Source organism: Pristis pectinata, chromosome 14 (assembly GCF_009764475.1).
Source record: "Pristis pectinata isolate sPriPec2 chromosome 14, sPriPec2.1.pri, whole genome shotgun sequence".
Taxonomy (NCBI): Eukaryota; Metazoa; Chordata; class Chondrichthyes; order Rhinopristiformes; family Pristidae; genus Pristis; species Pristis pectinata.
This window is the reverse complement of record NC_067418.1, coordinates 14,123,818-14,145,559: the sequence shown is the minus strand read 5'-3', so window position 1 is coordinate 14,145,559 and position 21,742 is coordinate 14,123,818. Positions and strand designations below refer to the sequence as shown.

At 41.7% G+C, this 21,742-nt stretch overlaps 1 protein-coding gene across 2 annotated transcripts in view; it reads right to left on the bottom strand.

Moving 5' to 3' along the window:
* prmt3 (protein arginine methyltransferase 3) overlaps positions 1–21,742 on the bottom strand; it is a 179,955-nt gene that overhangs the window by 27,168 nt on the left and 131,045 nt on the right. For both annotated transcript variants that reach the window (XM_052029301.1, XM_052029300.1), the window contains exons 14-15: positions 8,211–8,261; positions 7,471–7,558 (exon numbers count right to left, since the gene is read on the bottom strand). In XM_052029301.1, coding sequence (XP_051885261.1) covers positions 7,471–7,558; positions 8,211–8,261 — 139 coding nt within the window. The remainder of the gene's footprint in view (positions 1–7,470; positions 7,559–8,210; positions 8,262–21,742) is intronic.

Genomic DNA, 21,742 nt, shown 5'->3' with positions numbered 1-21,742 from the left:
GAAAATTCCCTACTGATAAGGAAGATCCAGTATTGGTTTGTAAAGGTAAGTCATGTCCACTTAAGCAGACAGAAGCTTTTGAATAAGTAATGGAGGTACATAGACTTGTAGAAGACAATTGATAAAGCTTGCATAGCAGAGCATTAATGAAAGTTGAAGTGCAGAGAATTTGGGGCAATTTATTGTCCTGTTTAGAAAACTGATGAGAGAAAGGAGAAATACAATAGGGATAATGGGCAGATCCTCAAATTGGTGCGATATGTCTAGTGATGACCTGAAGAGATCTACTTTGGGACTTCAATTGTTCATTCACAGATATGTAGCAGAATAGATACCCACGACTCCAAGTTTACCAATAACTCAGAGAAAGTGGTACCATAAGCAGTAAAGATGAAGATATTAAACCACGATGAGATATTAGTGGATTAAAAAATGAGCCATACTGTGGCAAATTGATCTTGATGTAGGCAAACAGGAGGTCATCCATTCTGGAATGAAAAGAGAACCTTCTCAATGGTGAAAAGCTGAAAAAGCAGAGATGGCCCAAAGAAACTGAAGGTCCAAGTGTCTTAGATGAAAGCTAAACAAAAGGTTAGTGGAACATTGACCTTTACATCAAGGTATAAAGGGGTTGAAACCTTCCTCCAGCTGTATAAAGTTAAGGCTAGACATGTTGAATACTAAATTCACTTCTGGGCTCCATAACTTAGGAAGGATACATTGGAGGGTGCAGTGTAAATTTACCATAATGATACTGGACACTATTATTAGGAGAGATTATACAAAGTAGTGTTATTTTTGCCCTGAAATTTTGAGCTGAGCTTTCAGGATTTTAAGAGGTACTTATACAGTAGCTAGTGAAAAATTATTTTCATTAGTTGGGTTCTGTGGGACAGTGCACAAGGGGTTATTGTTTTTTCAAGTGTGAAGATAGGAAACGCCTCTCTAAGCAGGCATATGGGATTAATGTACACGAGCAAAAAGGTCAGCATGGACGCAGTGGGCCAAAAGGCCTTTTTCTGTATGATCATGAGGAGTTGGAAATTTGGAACTAATTTCTGCAATTGTTGCTGGATCAAAGGTTAATTTAATATCTGAATTTGATAGATTGTTGTTTATGAACATTAGTATGGGATAAAGGTGTGTGTACAGAGTTAAGTCACATATCAGTCATGATCTTACTGAATAGCAATAACAGGCTCAAATGGCTAAATAACTCACTTTCTTTTCTGATGTTCCTAAGTGACAGCTGAAAAGACAGTGATCTATAATCGCCTGTGACCAACCCACCCCCATCTCTCCAACCCTCTCTACATTTCAATTCACTGAGGATCGTTGCCAGAACAACTTGGCTTGTGTCAACTTGAAACAATTCTTTCCAAAGAGAGCTGAGCTTCTTCACAAAAGAGAACCTGGCAGCTGTAGGGGGTGGTGAGTAGCTGTAATTAGTGATGTTTGCTTGATTGCGTTTGAAGTTCAGAGAGGGCTTCTTTCTAAATTATCTTAAGGTTTTATTCTTGTGAGGTCATGTAACTACAAAGATGGCAGACATGGCCTACTTTCTGTTTAGTTAGGACAAGCCAGAAGAGATCAGCAGGGCTCTATCCAGGCCATTTTCAAATATTAGTAACCTAAGTAAATGACCGAGTTTATCAATCAACTCCTAGCGTAAACATAAGTATTTGCATTTAATAATGACATTTTAAAGACCATAAATATATATGTCTTCTTAATGTGTACATTTTATAGACCTGCCTCACAGCTCTAGTGACCTGAGTTCAATCCTAACCTCTAGTGCTGTCTGTGTGGAGTCTGCACGTTCTCCCTGTGACTGTGTGGGTTTTCCTGGGTGTTTCAGTTTCCTCCCACATCCCAATAGCGCACTATCCCATGACTAATTTTTTATTCAGTATCTTCCGGTTAATTCAAGTTGAAAGCTAGAGTTCTGCGGAAATTAAATGTACTTTCCACTCCAGCCCTGATGATCTCTCAGTCATGCTGTTGGGTCCTTAAAGTGGGAACTTCCATTTTAACTGCATGCATTTATCGATTTTAAGGGCAGGCACAGTAGTGTAGTGGTTAGCGTAACACTTTACAGCGCCAGCGACCCAGGTTCAATTCTGGCCACTGTCTGTAAGGAGTTTGTACGTTCTCCCCGCGTGTTTGCATGGGTTTCCTCCAGGTGCTCTGGTTTCCTCCCACATTCCAGAGACGTACAGGTTAGGAAGTTGTGGGCATGCTATGTTGGCGCCAGAAGCATGGCGACACTTGCGGGCTGCCCCCAGAGCACTCTACGCAAAAGATGTATTTCACTGTGTGTTACGATGTATGCAGTATGTGACTAATAAAGATATCTTATCTTTTTAATGCCTAACCTCATCTTCAACTTTGACAGATTATGATTTCACATCCCCCCAACCCCATCTTATTTATCATTTCTAATGTTTCCTCATAACTCTTGTGAAAGTTATACTTGTGTATGCTCGTCGTCGTGGCTATCCCTCGAGATCGAGGATGATGGTCTTTGTCCCGTTGATCTATTTATGGGCTCTCAAGAGGCTTATGAGTCCAATCTTGGCTCTGAAAAACCCACAGAGCGAAGACGCCTGTGCGTGTATTTGTTTAACGTGTACTTGATGTTACACTACAAAAAGCACATGATACTTCACAAATCAACCAACTGATTCCAATGGCATGGAAACCACAAAGATTGGAGCCAATGGATTTGTTGCAGCCTTCATCTGCCTTCACAGCCGTTGAGTTTGAAGTAACTTCGTCCCCCTGTTCCACCGCTGAGGTCTTGGTTGGATTGTTCTTTGTCAGGGACCTCACCATTGACCTTACCGCCATGGGTGACCCTACCAGATGGCATCGCTGTCGGGATCTCAGGACCACACAAGCTTCTCCACCACGACAAGGTGACAATCCACACATGCTAGGGAAATTGGCTATTGTAAATTACCACTAACATAGGTCGGTGCCAGGAGAAAAAGGGGATTAATCGGCATCTGAGATACTGTAGGTTACAGGGAAATAAATTGGGGAATGTGATTGATGGGAGTGCTCTGAGAGCCAACAGAGACATGAGGGGCCAAATGGCCTCATTCTGCATCACATGGAAATATACGAATATGAAACACGAGAAATTGTGGACAGTTTAAGCTCATTGTCGTGGTTCACTTCCTCTGCATGGCAAGCCAAATTATGTCAGTCTCTATTACTTAAAGCTATCTGTGCTACAGAAGAGCATCTTGTGAGGAACTGTGACGTAAGCATGATCATTTCATCGAACAGTTCTCCTCTTATAAAATGCCCCAGTAAGCCTTCATTTGATTTCTGCAACAGATACAAATTCAAAGAGCGTTCTACTGCCCTTTGAAGTGAATGAAATGCTTAGCAGTCCGGGCTGGAATGAGCACATGTAATCAGTAATCCCAGTTGCTGCAGTCTTGTTTTAGGAATAATCCTGAGCTGAAAAGATTTGCCGCATCAAGTTTGCTGCAGTGAAAAGACTGTAAGACATGCTTCACAATGACACCACGGAATCACTGCATCCATGCAGAACTGATGTTGATGTCAAAAGTATTGATTAATCACAAGTCAGCAATTATCAAGATCTTTCTTCAAAATCAAATGGTCCTTCAAGCCCAAGAGACAAGAGTTTTGAACATTTGTTGATTATGCCCAGCTTGCGAAGGGCACACAAGGGTAACTTTCACAGAGTTAAAAGGAAAAATTAGAAATGATAAATAACGTGAAAGGAGGGGAGGAGAGGAAATCACAATCTGTCAAAGTTGAAAATGAGGTTAAGTATTAAAATGCATGCAATTAAAATAGAAGTTCCCACTTTCAGGACCTGACTGGGTGACTGAGGGATCACTGGAGCTGAAGAGGAAAGTACATTTATCTTCTGCAGAACTCTAGCCTTCAATTTGAATTAATGCGAAAATACTGGATTCACAAAAAAAAACAATCATGGGTAAATGCACCAGCTACAAAGCAACATCATCTGCTGCCTGGATCTGGTTGCCTAGTACATTTCCAGAAGGTATCCTCCTAGCTGGATTTAACAGGACCTGCATAATATTGGAGCTGAGAAGAGCAATTTGTCAATGTCATCTTGATCTAACATGACTGATGTTTTCTCGCAGCTCTGGTGCTCCCGGATGCACAAGTGCGGAGTCTTGCTGGGGCTTAGCTGCGTCACCCAGTCTTATCGTACACCTTCGGCGATAAGTACACAGTACTCTATTGCTGCATGCAGATTAATAGGGAATTGAAATTCATTAAAAAGACAACAGCGGTAAGTTAAATTTATGTACCAGGGCAGCAAACAGCACCTCTCATTCTCCCAGAATGACAAAGGCTGTTGGACAGTTTTGCACAAAATGTTCTGCAATAGCATCAATGGATGAAAAATAGCATTAAAGAAAATATATATGCATCACTAAACAATGGCTGTTGGGACCTTGCTGCAAGCGGGAATTTAACAGACACACTGAACAGACAGAAAGGCAATGAAGGATGTAAAATCTCAATTTAATGCCTAATGTCACAAGAGACAATCTTCAGATCAAAGCTGTGCTTTAGAATGGAAAAATATACTTTCAAAATACAGGGACAATTTAAAAACCAACCCTATGATGATATCTTGGACAGGTCACTTTCAAAGATAGACAGAATATTCTTTAAAAAGAGATGATAACAAAATTTTCAATGTATAATCAAAGAAAGGGGCAAAAGAATTGGGACATAAAAAAGAGATCTTATTTATTTCCAATTAACTGATCCTGCCTGAATAATCATATATTAATTGGTAAAATGGTTTATTATTATTGTTACATGTACTGAGGTACAGTGAAAAACTTGTCTTCTTGTCTTGCATTCCGTCCATGCACATCAATTCATTACATAGTGCATTGAGATAGTACAAGGTAAACAATAACAGAGTGCATAATAAAGTGTTACTGTACAGATAAAGAGCAGTACAGGTAGACAGTAAGGTGCAAGGTCACAATGAGGTAGATTGAGAGGTCAAGAGTCCATATATGGATTTTTTTTGTCATGTTATGGCTTTGTATAAGCCTGTTTTAATTTGACTAAATATATTGTGTCATAATGCAGCCAGTTCCACATTTCATTTTACTGACGTTAGGATGACATTTGTTCTAGCTATCCCTGTATCTTCCTTCAGAAGCAAATAAACAATTATTTACCGGTGTTAGGGAGCAAGGGGAACAAAAAATTCTGTCAACAGAGGAGAACATAGTTACACAACGGCACATGTTATATTTAGTTTTCTCTTTTACATACAGTGCTGCAAATATGTGACTTTTTGTTATCAGAAGATAATTATTTTTTGTCAAATGATGAAAAACATTATGATGCTGGTGGAACTCCGCAGGACAGGCAACAACTGTGGAGAAAAGCAGGCGATCAACGTTTCCGGTCAGGACCCTTCTTCAGGACTGAAGCTAGGAAAAGGGGAAGCCAAATATATAGGAGGGAAAAGCAGAGCAGTGATGGGTGGACAAAAGAGGGGAGGCAGGGTGGGCACAGGGCGGTGATAGGTAGATGCAGCTAAGAGAGTGATAGGCAGGTGTGGGAGGAGGGGAGAGCAGATCCACCGGGGGAAGGGTCAAAGGTAAAGAGGAATAAAGGGTGGAGAAAAGAGAGATAGACTAGGAAAGGGAAGAAAAGAAGAGGCATGGTTTGGGGGGAGGGGTGTTGGGGGGGTTGGGGTTGAGGGGATTACTTAAAGTGGGAGAATTCAATGTTCGTGCCATTAGGCTGCAAAGTTCCAAGACGGAAAATGAGGTGCTGTTCCTCCAGTTTGCGCTTGGAATTCTCCTGGCAGTGGAGGAGGCCGAGGACTGACATATCAGTGATAGTGTGGGAGGGGGAGCTGAGGTGACTGACGACGGGGAGATGCAGATCACAGTTATGGACGGCACCAAGTTTTGTCAATTTCAGTTTACAATCAATGCTGGCAAAATTTCTTAAGTCCAGAATTTGTCAACTAACGGTTATTTCACTATTCCAGCCTGTAACAACATGCTTCAGTTAAAGTGGACCATTTGATCTTAAACCTGTGTGACCTGTGTATCTTACTTCCATTAATTTGTTAAGCATGATCTTCTGTACATCAGAATAAGTGTTGGTTCCATTGAAAGGGTTGTTGTTGCAAACAATGAAATCCAAATTGCAGATTTGTTTATTTTTTAATGACTGAACATGTCTAAATAATTGCCTATTTTTAATTATCAATTAATTGGGGAGCATGACGAATACATTCTTATGGATGAAATATTGGAGGTATTATTGTTATTTTTCCCAATACATCTACTGACCCATTTCAAACAAATCTCTAACAACTGTTTGTATTTCTGATCGTCACCTATTACAAAGCGAAACAGGGCTCTGTCAGAAGACAGCCTCCTCATACTTGACACACATTGAAGACACCTCTTGGCATAAGTCAAATTTTAACTCAACATAAGTAATCGACCTTGACAAATTTCAAAGGATTTCTGAGCCTGACTCCCCAAAATGGATGATATCCTATCCAAGTAAAAGATAACTCCTCAGCAGAAGAAAGGAAACTGATGACGGAAGAAAACTAATGAGGGATTGATGTACCTAAGTAATTTATCGGAGGTAATAGAGGTGTAACTGAAAGATTCCTCTGCGCCCATGCCTATTATAAGTTAAATTCCACTGTCTTAATCAAGGCAATAAAATCAGGAAGGTTTAATTTGTTTGCTGCCTAAAAGACCAATGAATAAAAGACCAAAACAATTTGAATCAAAGTGCAAAACGTGCATACATAGAAATTTGATAAAAACACAAGGATTAGTAATTATACTTTGCCAGATAGTGGGCTATAATAATTTTCCATTCTTGCTATTTAGTCGGTTATTTACCTCTATTTAAACAGATGGTACCTGCCTAATGTATGTTTTTTTCTGACGCTGGCATTTGGTGAGGCTCAAAAGGACAATGGCACTTTCCCTTTAGGTTACAGTAGTAACCGGAGGGAATGTGGCACGTTAACATCTGCAGATTTAATTCATTTGATGCAATATAGAGATTTTTTATGGCAAAACCCAAAGTGGAGGGCAGCTGGCTAGATCCTTCCACTGGCAAAGACCCAGGTTAATCTCTGAACACACCCTGGACGTACAAGGCTAATGATTCAGTATGCACTGTTGTCATTACTTTTGTTCTTGTCATTTGTGGAAGCCATCAAATCTATGAGCCAAGCCAACCATTAATTTCACATAATAGTGTTGCCTAAAATGAACTCACAATAATTAACAGAGTATTTAAAAAAAGAACAAAAATGGTTACTAAATACAGCTTTGCAGTTAGATTTGTGTCACTGCAGCAGGCATAATCAGCTATCCAAAGCTATGTGCTTTGTGAAAGCCTCATGTCTGTATGGAGATGCATGTTGGACAAATCTGTTACCTTTTTTTACTGAGATTGGATGCTCTAGAAGAAAGACGGTTTGTTTCCAGTGAGTTTTGGTGCTTCTTGGACCAGTGGAGAACGAGACCTGGAAACCAATGTGCAAAGGTAACTGATGAAAGACAATATTTCTAAACTAGTGGCACACTCACCCTTGCGCATGAACAGCACCCAATGGAAATTCAGGGTGCTGCCTACAAGAACAAAGTGAACAGATCTGATAGAAGGGTCTTTACATAAATTCAGAGGGTTAGCTCTGTAATTCCAGCAGTGGCAATTGCTTTGCTTTGTATAGCAAAAATTTAACCTCCACACCAATGCCTCAGCATCTTATAACATAGAAACAAGGGAGGAGAGAATTAATAGCCACTTCTTTGAGCTTCCTGCTTTATGTTTCAGAAAGTGGCAAAAGAACTAAAGGGAAAGATATGGTGATATCTTTTCAAAGGAGTGAATTATTATCCACTGAAATGCATTCCTTGTAAGGAGTGTGGAAGCAGATTCAATTGCGACTTTCAGTGGAGAACTGGACATATGTACATGGAAAGTAAACATATGCAGGGCTATAGGGGAAGAGTACAGAAGTGAGGCTAATCCAAAGAGCTGGCAAAGGAAAAATATGCTGAATGGCCCCCTTCTGTGCTTTCTGGGAAAACAGCTTTGCAATTAAGTTAGCAAGCATCCTATTCTCTTATAATTGTATATGCACTGTGCAGAGGCCTACTGTTGCAAGCCCTTACCTTGCTGCTGCAATTCTTCTCAAATGAAATATCAAAGTGACCAGAAATTGCCTGAAATAAAAGCACAACATAAAATCAAAAAAATATAAATGTGTACAATTCTCTGAATAATGCGTCAGCAGATGCAAGACATTTGTCGTCTGTTGTTGCTGCCTTTCTCATGGAGACTGATTTTGTTATATTATTCCACGGCTGCAAAAACAAACATTTGTGACAAATGTTGTAGTGCAGCATCTTAAACCATTTGTATGACACTTTTACCAATAGGGTAATAAAAGAAGTAACTCTATAACTCTACAGAAACACATCTTCGCAGAGAAGCTCCCAGGTCCAACAACGACCACCTAGATTTAAATGGCAGCCTTAGCACAACAAAAACATTGCCAGACAGTTCTCAGCTGCGTGATCATAATTTGATACCAGATGCAAAAGGAGATATTAGGTCAGGTTACCAAAAGCTTTATTGAGAAGATAGTCTCGAAGGACCATTTTAGAGACTGAAGTGCATCAAGACAAAGAGGTTTAATGAGGGAATTCCAGAACAAAGGAGCTACACAGCAGAAGCCAAGTCTACCAATGATGGGCGAAGGAAATCAAGGACACACAGGAGGCCGGAACTGGAGAAACAGTTCTCCAAAAGAGGGTTTCAGCATGATCTTTAATCAAACCCCATTCATCAAGATTTAATTAAAGTAATGGGCCTCGGCCCAAACGTAGCAGTTTATCAGTCATAGAGTAACATAGCACGGAAACAGGCCCTTCGCCCCAACTCGTCCATGCCGATCAAGATGCCCACCTAAACTAATCCCATTGGCCTGCATTTAGCCTATATCATTCTAAACCCTTACTATCCATATACGTATCCAAATGTCTTTTAAATGTCATAATTGTACCTACCTCAATTACTTTCTCTGGCAGCTCATTCCATATAAAATATCATTATTTTAAGCACTATGTCTGAATGACAGCTTATCATATTTTCATTTTGATACAGCAAACATACTCATGTGGTGCTATTAACAACCATTGGATGGCAAAAATCTCCTCCACAGATTTTGAAGCTCTCTTCAGGTAAAGTCTCTATTGCAACTTCAGCAAACAGTCAACTTGCGTGGAGCTAGACTTGGATAATTAATCTAAATAATTACTCTGGACCTTGTTTGAGATTGGCAGTTCAGACACTTTCAGCCAGTTTTTCTGACTTTTTTTGTGCTTTACAGCTTTAAGTTCCACAAAAAATCAAAAGACTGCAGATGCCGGAAATCTGAAATTCAGAAAATTTGCACAGTTCAGTTTTCGCAACCACATTCATGTTTGATGGAGAAAGTGGAAGGAATGAGAGTTGGCACCATGCTGAGTGACTTCAATGGGACTGGCTCAAAGTGGAAGCAATGGGTATGTACAGGAAGACTGCCTCCCCTCTGAAGGGTTGGGTGTAACTTTGGGGATCGATGACGTAATGTCTAGATAATGTGTTTTAGGTGTACGTTCGGGGATAACTGTGGCCAACCTTTACTGCTCATAGAGTCACAGACATATACCAGAAGGAAACAAACCTCTGGCCTGCCAAATCAACCATCTAATTATAGTAATCCTACACTAATGCTTCCCACATTCCCATCAACTCTCTCAAATTCTATAACTCACCTACATTTCAGGGGCAATTTACAATGGACAATGAACCTACCAACCCACATGTTTTTGGGATATGTAAGGAACTGGAGTACCCAGGGAAAACACATGCAGTCACAAGGAGAACATGTAAACTCCACACTGAGAGAACACAAGATCGCAATCGAACTGCTGAAGCCGTCAGGCAATCGCTGTACCATGCTGACTTATCGTGTTGAAGTATATCAATAGAATGTCAGCCTGGATTATGTGTCCAAGTCTCTTGAGTGGAGCTTGAACCATCAATTTATTTTGGAAAACAACAACAAAGATTTAGAAGCTGCATGTATCCAAAATATTGCATTGCCGATTCCCCAAGTTGAATTCATCCCTTCGGAGGACAGGCAGTCTTCTTCTATGCACTTGTCACTTCCACTCTGAGCCACTCCCTTTGAAGTCACACAACATGGTGCCAAGGGTAATTCCCATTCCTTCTACTCTGTCCAGCAAACATGACAATGGTTACAAAGCTTGAACCGACAGCAGTACCTAGAATGTGAGAGGTCAGGAAAACTGGCTGAAGAGGTTCTGCATGAGGAACTTATACAAAGATCCCAAATAATTACTCAATTTGCACAAAAAACAAGTGATGAAAGTGAACTTTAGTTGGTGTGGAGCACATAGCAAACTACAGCTGCAGCTGGTAAAAAGGAAAGTAGGCTGTTTAACTGTTATACCCCATAAACCCATAGGCACAAGAAGGTTCCAGGGAAGGCTGTCGATCTTTTAGTCTCCAGTTTTCAGATTCCTGTCTTGAAAACTGTTTCATATACAGGGATGAGGGTGTGTAGCGGCAGACAGCCCTCTGGTAATGAGTCTGATTGGTCTTGTTTGGAGTGCTGGTCAAGACAGTGAATGCTCAATTTTAACTGCAGGCCAAGAAAAGTGCCAAAATGTCCTGATTGTAACCTGTGAGTTGTTAATTTCAAGGCCAGCTCTCAAATATTGGGAAACAATACCCTTGGACATCAGGGGCAGAAGCTACAGTCCCTGGCACAAAAAAGATGGCAGTGGGGGGTGGGGGGGAGGAGTGAGGTGATGGAGAGTCAGACAGAAGATGACTACCTTTTCTTGTAGGCTAAGAGGACTCCCAGAAGTCCCTCATAAGAAAATTTCATAAAGAAAATTTTAACAATGAACAATAAAAGAAAGTGGGACAGGTATACGGGTAGGAAAGGTTCAGAAAGTTGTGGGCCAATCGCTGGCAAATGGGATGAGCTAGGATGGGCATCTTGGTGGGCATGGTCCAGTTGGGCTGAAGGGCCTCTTTCCGTGCTATATGACTCTATGAAATTTTGAGGCCTCTTTCGCCTCAACACTGGGAAAGGCACAGCCACCCCTGCCCAGACTTATTGCCTACAGCATTCTCTGAATGTCATCTGTATATTTACGCAAGGCCTCAGTAACAATTACTGTCCGAGCACACAGTGTCTGCTGGGTGGGGAGGGAGAGGATTAAAATCTTCCCTTATTTTTCTGATGATTATTTGTTTAAATGTCTAACCCCCATTGTGACCACATATCCAGAACAAAACCAGAAGAGTGGGGCATTCGGCCCCTCTTGCCGGCTCTACTATTCAATGAGAACCATTTTCTTGCTTGACTCCCATATCCCTTACTACCCCAAAATCTACTGAGTTCAGCTTCGAATACACTCAATCAACACGCATCCACACTGCGAAGGTGGGGAATCCCAAAGATTCTCAGCCCTCTTGTATGGAAATTTCTGATGATCTCTGCTTTAAATGGTCGATCTCTTACTGTGATACTGTACCTAACGCTGAACTCCCTATTTCGGGGGTCAATTCAGCATTTAACATGCGCCAATATTCACAATCAGAAAATGGTTGATGTTATTCTATTATAGGAACTAAAGCCTACTGTGGAGCCTTCTCAGGCAGGCAAATATGTAGATCTCTGATAGTGATAGTCACAGAATCATAGAGCACAGAACAGGCCCTCCAGCACACTGAGTCCATGCTGCCCCTCATTTACATTAATCCAACATGAATTTTACTTTGTTCTCCCCTTATTCCCATCAATTCCCCCAGACTCTACCACTCACCTATCCACCAGGGGAAATTTATAGTGTCCAATTAACTCACTAACCAGCATGTCCTTGGGATGTGGGAGAAAACCAGAGCATCTGGGAGAAACCCACATGGTCACAGGGAAAATGTACAAACTCCACACAGACAGCACCAGAGTTCAGGATTGAACCTGGGTCTCTGGAACCATGAGGCAGCAGCTCTACAAGTTGTGCCACTCAGTGAGTTGGGGGATAGACAGTGGGATATGATACATCAGTTCCTGTTCTCTACTGTAGGCGAAGCTCTTGACCTCAGCCCCATTCCATCTGGCTCTATGATTCTCATACTGAGAAATGCAGGAGGCAATCAAAGTGTCTGTAGTCTGAGAGCATCAGCATAAAAGCAGAGTTCAACCGATTACACAATCAGCTCTCCTCTGTGAATTGCTTTCTTGACAACATCACTACATGGAATATAAAAATGCTGCAACTCAGCAGAGGCCAGGGACTGATCCTGGAACCTTTTGGTCTGGATCACTGAGGACAATATTACACAACAGAGTCATCCACTGAACCATCAAAGGAGCCCAAAGAGACAACCCAAGTTAAGCAGTGTCCCGGACAATCCTCCCACATGGGATCACAGCAATATCCAATATGCAAATGCATCGAGTGAACGACGATAGAAGAACAAATATTGTGGAAGTTAAAAATGGAAACTAAATCAGAAATGCTGGAAATACTTAGGTCAGGTAGCATCTGTGGAGAGGGACACATGAGTTAACACTTCAGGTCAATGACCTTCATTTGAACATCCCACTTTGTTGAATTCCAATTGCTTCAGTTTAATTAAGGCCATGTTTCCAAACTATTAACACCGAGTTGTTACTTTTTTGGGGGAGGCTGTGCGCCCAGTGCAACCAGAACTAATGTTGTTATTGGCATGCATTAGCATTTTACACCAACAATATTATGGGCTACAGAATTAAATTCAGCGGTGTGGCATTCACTTGAACCCAGGTTTTGGATCCTTGTACATTGTGGGCCGAAGGGCCTGTATTGTGCTGTACTTTCTATGATTATTAACTGGTTCTCACAGACTATTATTATTAAAAAAAAAAGTGACTTTTCCATAATTGTTATTTAACAGTGAATTTAAATTTTTGGTGTAGTAAGCTTTAACACAACTTAACACTGGAGTACTTCTTCTGTAAGAATACTGAAGTATACTATAATGCCTTAGATTAATGAAGTACTAGCCAAAATGCCTCCTACTTATATCATCGAGATATGAATTAGGAGGACGATTAAGCAATTCTGCCAAAGCTACTCTGCCACTAAGATAACTAATCCAATTGTAACCTCAGCTCTGTATTCCTGTCTTGCTACAATAACCTTTCCACTGGGAAATGCCATTCTTGTTGGCATTGAATGAATTCTTGTTGATTTTCAAGACACTAGTTGTTCTTAAAACAGAGGAATACTCACTATTGTAATGTTGGAAACATGGCAGTGAACTTCCACAAAAGCAATGTTGTTCTTTCGTGATGTTTCTGAAGTATTGGCTAGGACACAGGGGATACTAACCTCCTCTTCTTCAAACTTGTGCCAGGGATATCTTACATCCAACTGAGAGCTCTTTTTCCTTTTTCATGAGTCCATACAATATTTATGGATTCCCTTTTATATTGTTTCACGCCCTCATGCAGATGTGGAGGAATTTGAATCAATTGCACCAGAGAAAAAATACAGAAAAGAGGAAAGATGGCATTGTATGATATTATGTGGCACAGTCTATAATCATTGCGAATTATGTACAATATTGAGCTTGAAGGTGACAAAAATTCTGTCAGCCCTGAAGGTAAAGTAGCCTTGGAGCAAAACAAAGTTATAGAGATGGAACCAACAATCTAGGTGATGGATGGATGATAGGGTTTGAAGCTCAGTTCTCAACTGCACAGCACATCATGGTTTTGCACAGTTCGCTTCAGATTGATTGAGTGGCTCAAGTGGAACTGGCATTGGTGCCAAGCAGAAGGAGCTTTACGGCAGAAAACGAAAGCAATGGCTTTAGTCTTCTTTATGCTCAGTTGGAGGAAAGTTTGAATCATCCAACATTGATCAGATTGGCAGCATAGGGGAGACCATGAGCTGGGTATCTGCAGTACAAAGGTTGGCTCAGTGTTTGAGAATATCACTATGGAAGTGCAGTCAGCAGATGAGAAAGAGGATGAGGTAAAGGTGAACCCTTAGGGGACTCTGAAGGTGGCTGAATGGGGCCAGGATAGGAAGGCTTTATTACAGATGCAAATACTGCATGCAATAAATTTTAATTAGCGCTTCCAGGTCCTGGATTTTTTTTGGTGGGGGAAACTTTAAATGACGAGGTATTGGGGGAGAAAAATAATCATCCACCTCACCCCACTGATAACCTTCAGCTGGGTGACCGACAGCAGATGAATGTCATGCATTCTAGAGGCGAGCTCTCGATTAAGTGAGGAGCCAGATTCAGCAAGAAGGGATCCCAGGATGATAGAGTCTTCGGCTTTCTTTCCGTGGGTCGGAGGAATATTCTGCTTCTCTTGACTCTAGGCTAAGTTTAAGGCCATTTTTTTTCAATGGATTGCACCAAACCCAATTTGCACATATTCATGAGGGTGCTGCCCAAGCCAGGAAGGCACACTGGTTGTTGGGAGTATCCAGCTAAAACCTCAGCAAGAAGGAGCAAGGCCACATATTTCACAAATCAGTTTTGACAGTGCAGTTGGTCCTCTAATTCCACCCTGGGCGAGTTAAAAATCAACTCCATCATCAATCATTTAAAACACTACTGCTTTCCTTTTCAAAGCAATTGCTAAAATTAATTAAGTTATTTAAACAGAAGCTTCAATAATATGAAGTCATTTTTGCCATACACGCCATCCCCAGATTACGAATGCCTAATTTACGGACACCCATAAATATAAATGAGCTCCCATAATGTTATCAAATTCAGAAGTCTGACATACATACATATGTTTGTTCCTATGAACAGCAGAACTGGTTGCTTCTCTCTCTCCACTTTTAGTAATTGTTCTTTCTTATCAGCTTTACATACTTTTGATGCCATTCATTACAATACTGTGGAGGTAAGGTTACCAATATCGAATGACTTTGGTGTAATTTTTCCAGCTTGCTGACAAAATCAACTTATGGACGTCTGTAAAAATGCTAGTCACCCAGCAATGGTCTGCACTGGGAAAGCAAGCCTCCTGAGCCAGTGAATAGAAGAAATTTTGGGTGTCTCTGTTTTTGGCTACAGGTTAGCTGCTTTTGGTTGAAGTGAGTGGAACTGTTATTTACCCTTTCAAAATCAATCTGATTGAACGTACAGCTTTTAACTCAAATACATATATAAATAGAGGGATGCTGAAGTGAGAACAGCAAAGAAGATGAAATCATATCTGGACCCTGGACAAGCCCTACACATAATCTACACTTCATATAATTGTTATAAATTAACAGTTGGCTCCAGGGAACATTTTCCTTTTAATCATGGCAGAGCCTGTTAATTCACCTCCAGAACAGATTAATGCTAATCAGTGCATATTGACATGGACAAGTCAGATTGAACAAGGTTTGTGCAACACAATTGAACAAAATTATATGACAAGGGCTGATGAATTCTAATCGCACCTGAAAAGCACCAGTTATTATTCTCAGTTACAAGAACTATGGCGATCGATACAGTCTTCCCTCCTCCCCCATGGAACCACACACCATCTTCACTCAGATCATGTCCTCAGGTTGTCTGTGCCACTGCAGTCTATCATGTGTAGCTTGCTCTTGCTCTGACAGTCTCCCTTGGTAAGTGTTAAACGAGGAAAATGCAAGACAAGTGACTGCACTTTCACTTCCACAGCTCCCTGGAGAGAAAGGCTGATAGACTGGAGTTATCTGACCATACTTATCATTCGCCTTCTTGTTTCTGGGTAACATAATCTAGGAAACAGTAACTATTAGGGAACCCTGGATAAGTAACTGCAGCTGAAGGCTGACAAAAAAAATTTGGGACTGGATGGGAGGCGTCGTAATTTTGGGGATAATTTGGCCTTTTGTTCCCAATAAATACCTCGTCAAGGCAAACAGCATGGGTCAAGGACAAATAAATTGAAATCTTTAAAAGCCAACAGCTGCACTGGTTACTAAAGACTCTTGTTAATCTTCCAGAAAAATTAAAATAGATGAATTCCCATCTAAAAAAAACAGGCCACCTGCTACCTTCTGCTAGGAACCAACAAGAAATCCATAAAAGCTAACAATTTTTGACAAGTGAAGAAAGTTAAGCATCCATACTTTTTGTTGGATGTCGGGATTTAAATGAAGTCAGGCCTTTAGCTCATAAATATTCCATTTTCTTTCAAATGGTAAGTCCCTAGATTTTATCAGATTTTATACAGCAGCATGGTTTTCTGTATATTTGAAATCGCAAAAAATAGTATTAATTCAATATGTGGAAACATGAGAAATTTCAGTTTTAAATGGCTCATTTATCCTCAAACTCTCTACTGAGCAAATCAAATGTTTCATTAGGTCAAGCAAGTGACATGTTGTCACCTTCTTTGACCACCAAACACATGTAATAAATAAAACAGAAAATATTGTAGTTTCACCACTTTCAGGGAAGGCTATTGATAAGAAATCAAAATATTCTGGGATCAAATGTACAAAAGAAATCCTATAAATGGGAAAAATGCTCTTTTACTTTCTCTCAACAGATTTGTCTCTTTATATAACCAAGTTCAGGGGAAGACATCAATCAAAAATGACCTTCCTGCTTGAGGCTATGGAATTGTGTACAGTCCAAAGAACTAGTGCTATCCAATTACAACATCCAAGTGCTTCAAAGAACACAAACAGAAGCAAGCAAATTGCATATTATTCTAAGGCAGGAAACAAATTTGCATCTATGACAAAAGCACTCAGAACTGTCCCAACGTACATTGTGTATCAGAGGAAACGCTTTATTGCTCTATCATAAATGCCCTTTGGTATACATATTGTGACGAGACGTTATCAGGGATTGCTTGGGACTTAGCCTAATAACGACATAGATGGAGGCCTTTCTGCCCATTTGTTTCATGCTGCCTCCCAAGAGAGCAATCCCATTCCCCCTTCCTTTATTTCCTTGTGGCCCTGCAACTTATCCTCTCCCCCTTGTTGACCAACTCCCCATAGATTCTCCTTGCCATTTAACCAACACAAAGGAGTAATTGACAGCAACTATTTAACCTGCCGGCACATTTTCAGGATGCGGGATGCATCACAGGGAGAACATGCAAACTTCACACAGACAGCACTGGGGATCGTTTAAACTTAGGTACCTGGAACTGTGAGGCAGCAGTACTAACTGCTGCACCACTGTGTCCCCTGGACCACTGCCCAGAGACACCACCCCCAACTTATAAGATAAGATCTTTATTAGTCACATGTACATTGAAACACACAGTGAAATACATCTTCTGCGTAGTGATTTTGGGGGGCAGCCCGCAAGTGTCGCCACGCTTCCGGTGCCAACATAGCATGCCCATAACTTCCTAACCTGTACGTCTTTGGAATGTGGGAGGAAACCGGAGCACCCGGAGGAAACCCACACAGACACGGGGAGAACGTACAAACTCCTTACAGACAGTGGCCGGATTTGAACCCGGGTCGCTGGCACTGTAAAGCATTGTGCTAACCACTATGCTACCGTACTGTACCTCTGGATGGGGAGAACCAGAAGAGCTGACAACGCGAAAGAGGCACACTACGAAGTGAAGTGGGCTCCAAGAAGGAAGCAGAAGCAGCTTGCCGGCTGCCAAAGTCTTTTGAACAGTTTGAAATGTCTCTGATTCGCATTTAATATATTGAAAATACTTTAAAAATAAAAAGGATTCACTTTAAGATATCGACTAGTGATTAAAATGTTAAATAAAACAAAATAAGTCATCTTTTTCCACAGTATCAGTGACTCCCATTAAAACAGATGGGTTCATCTCCCTGTCAAAAAGCTGCAGAGTATCCAGACCCTCTCTTCAGAGAGTCACTGCTGCACCAGTGGTGAGGTCAGTGAGGAGACGGACAGTCGGACGTACAGGCTTCTAAACTCCAGCTTATCTCAGCCTTGTGACTTTCATTGCACATCCCGGGGAAATTTCTTCGTGATTTTTTGGGAAATTTCTTCTGGATTTTTTTGGGAAATTTCTTTTGGATTTTTCTGGAAATTTCGCAGGATGCTTCTTTGGGACTGCCGAGTGTCAGCTGGCTCATTTCATCCTCGTATCCCAAACTGGGAGACACAGAACAATTTCTTTTTTTGAATCTTCATTCAGCTGGCTCAGCCAACATTGAATGCCCATCTCTAACTGCCTTTGGAGTGAGTGGCTCAACTCGGGGCGGGGGGAGGGGGCCAGTTAAGAGTATACCACATGGCTGTAGGTATGGGCCCAGACCAGGTAAGCAGATCTCGGTCCCTGAAGGATATCGGCAAACCTGACAGGTTTTGACTCTAGTGGCTCAAGAGGACAGCCCAGCATCATGTTTTCAGTAGAGATCTGCTCAGCAATGAACTAAAATCTGACGTGACCACAGCTAGGTCAAACCTGACCCACTCCCACAAAGTTATAATTCTTTTGATACCCAACCTGACCATTTCCATTCAGAATCCCATCCCAGCCCAGGTGTGCAGGGATCCATATGAAATATACAATTATAACGAGTATATTTGATTCAGCTTTGTGGATCAGTTAGCGGAGCAGCTGTCTCACAGCTCGAGAAACGCGGCTTCAATACTGACCTCAGGGAGCTTGCACCTTCTCCCTCTGACCACGTGGGTTTCCTCCGGGTGCTTTGGTTTCCTTCCACATCCCAAAGATGTGCAGATTGCTTGGTGTAACTTGCCACTGTAATTTACCCCTAGCATGAAGATGAGTGGTGGAATTGGTGGGGAGTTGATGGGATGTGGGATTAGTGTAGGATTGGCACAAATGGGTGAGAGATGGTCGGCATGGACTCAGCGGGCCGCAGGCCTGTTTCCATGCTGCATAACTCTATTATTCTATCTTTTGCTTTAACAAATAGCATGTTACTCTCTGTGCAGGGGAATACACGGTACCAAAGTATCATTCTCCACCACTTCCGCCATCTCCAACGGGACCCCACCACCAAGCGTATCTTCCCCTCCCCATCCCTTTCTGCCTTTTGCAGGGAACGCTCTCTCCACAACTCCCTCGTTCACTCCTCCCTCCCTACCCATCCCACTCCCACCCCGGGAACTTTCCACTGCCCCCGCCATAGGTGCAACACCTGCCCCTATACCACCTCCATCCAGGGACCCAAACGGTCCTTTCAGGTGAGACAGAGATTCACCTGCACCTCCCTTAATGTCATCTACTGCATTCGGTGTTCCAAGTGTGGCCTCCTCTACATTGGTGAGACCAAATGCAGACTAGATAACCGTTTCACAGAACATCTGCACTCTGTCCGTAACCACGATCTGCACCTTCTCATTGCTAGTCACTTCAACTCCCCCTCCCACACTAACACTGATATGACAGCCCTCGGCTTCCTCCACTGCCAGGAGAATTCCAAGTGCAAACTGTAGAAACAGCACCTCATTTTCTGTCTTGGAACCTTGCAGCCTAATGGCATGAACATTGAATTCTCCCACTTTAGGCAATCCCCACCCCCTTCCCCAAAAACACCCTACCCCACCACCGTGCTTCTTCCCTTTCCTAGCCTTTTTCTCTTCTCTCTTCTAACTTTTGACCCATCCCCCAGTAGATCTGCTCCTCCCCCAAACCTGCCTATCACTATCTCTTACCTGCATCTACCTATCACCACCCTGTGCCCACCCCACCTCCCCTCTTTTGTCCACCTATCACTGGTTTGCTTTTCCCTCCTATATATTGGGCATCCCCTTTTCCTATCTTCAGTCCTGAAGAAGGGTTCTGACCCGAAACGTTGACCGCCTGCTTTTCTCCACAGATGCTGCCTGGCCTGCTGAGTTCCTTTAGCATCAAAATGTTTTTCACTGAAGTACCTATTCATATTGAAGCCACATAAAACTTTGGTTAAGCCAGACTTGGAGTATTGTGTGCAATTCTGGTCGCCCCATTACAGAAAGGATGTGGAGGCTTTGGAAAGGGTACAGAAGAGGTTTAGCAGGGCACTGCCTGCGCTGGAGGGTATGAGCTAGGAGGAGAGGATGGACAAACTTGGTTTCTTTTCTCTGGAGTGTCAGAGGCTGAGGGGAGACCTGATAGAAGCTTATAAAATTATGGGAGGCATAGATAGGGTAGGGAGTCAGAATATTTTTGCCAGGGTAGAAACATAGATTTATCGTGAGAGGGGGAAAGTTTAAAGGAGATGTGCGGGACAAGTTTTGTTCTTACATAGAGAGTGTTAGGTGACTGGAATAGGCTACCGGGGTAGTGGAGGAAGTAGATACAATAGAGGCATTTAAGAGGTTGTTAGATAGACACATGAATATGCAGGGAATGGAGGGATATGGATCATGTACAGGCAGAAGAGATTTAGTTTATTTTGGCATCGTGTTTGGCACAGACATCGGGGGCCAAAGGGCCTGTCCTGTGATCTACAGTTCTATGTTCAATATTGCACTTCACCCAGCCTTTTCAATCTAAGAAAATTTGCTTTGTGAAATGTATTCCAGGAATACATATCTTTCGTAAATCAAGGAATGGCTGTTTATTTATAAAGTCCTCAGCATGAGCATTTGGCCCAATCTGATGCACATAGTCGAGACCTGTCGGGCTCAGGTCAGATAGCTGGGGTCTACTTCTCAGGCCAATTCAGGATGGAGGATAATTCCTTCCGCTGTGGCTGGACAAATGAACAGCACTTTACATTCTTACCAATCAACCATTATTGTTCATGGAAATATCCATGCTTCACAAACTCCCTGCAGCTATAAACTTCAAAAGCTGGAAAATGTAAAATAAAATGCCTGTTAGCTTCATGTATTAAGTCCAAATTTCTGTATATTTTGGAAAGGCAGATGTTGCAAGTTGCACCCCGATGTGTCTTAACTCTTCAAATTTCTAAATTGCTATTTTTATTTTGAAAGGGTATTTGCAAATATTTGAACCCAATAGACTAAAAGAAAGGCAAATTTGGCCAGTTATGATATGTGATAAATTTATTCAGCTTACTGTGCTCTGCAACCCGAATACATTCTTCAGTAAATTGAAAAATACAGATAAGCTGTGCCTTTTGAATGCATTTTCAATATCCTCCCAATGTTCTCTCCCCTGCTGTTGTATTAAGGACATATTTCAGTCAGCTGTACGGGACACCTAGGGTGGTAGTTTCTGTCCATTTTCTTCAGTGCATTTCCTAATCTTCATTCACCAGAAATGTAATAAAACACAAGACAGTACACCAACAAAATTAAGTTCAGGCAATATAAACCTTGCACTCATTGCAGCAATCCAACAAGTCATAGTTATTGAGTCATAGAATTACACTACACAGAAACGGGCCCTTCGGCCCAACTTGCCCATGCTGGCCAAAATATCTATCCATTTGCCTGCGTTTGGCCCATATCCCTTTAAACCTTTTCTATCTATATACCTGTCCAAATATCTTTTGAACACTGTAACTGTACCTGCCTCTACAGCTTCCTTCTCACTGACAGTCAACACAGGCGCACCTCAAGGATGTGTGCTTAGCCCACTGCTCTATTCTCTCTACGCTCATGACTGTGTGGCTAGGCACAGCTCAAACACCATCTCTAAGTTCGCCGATGACACCACTGTTGTTGGCAGAATCCCAGGTGGTGACAAGGAGGC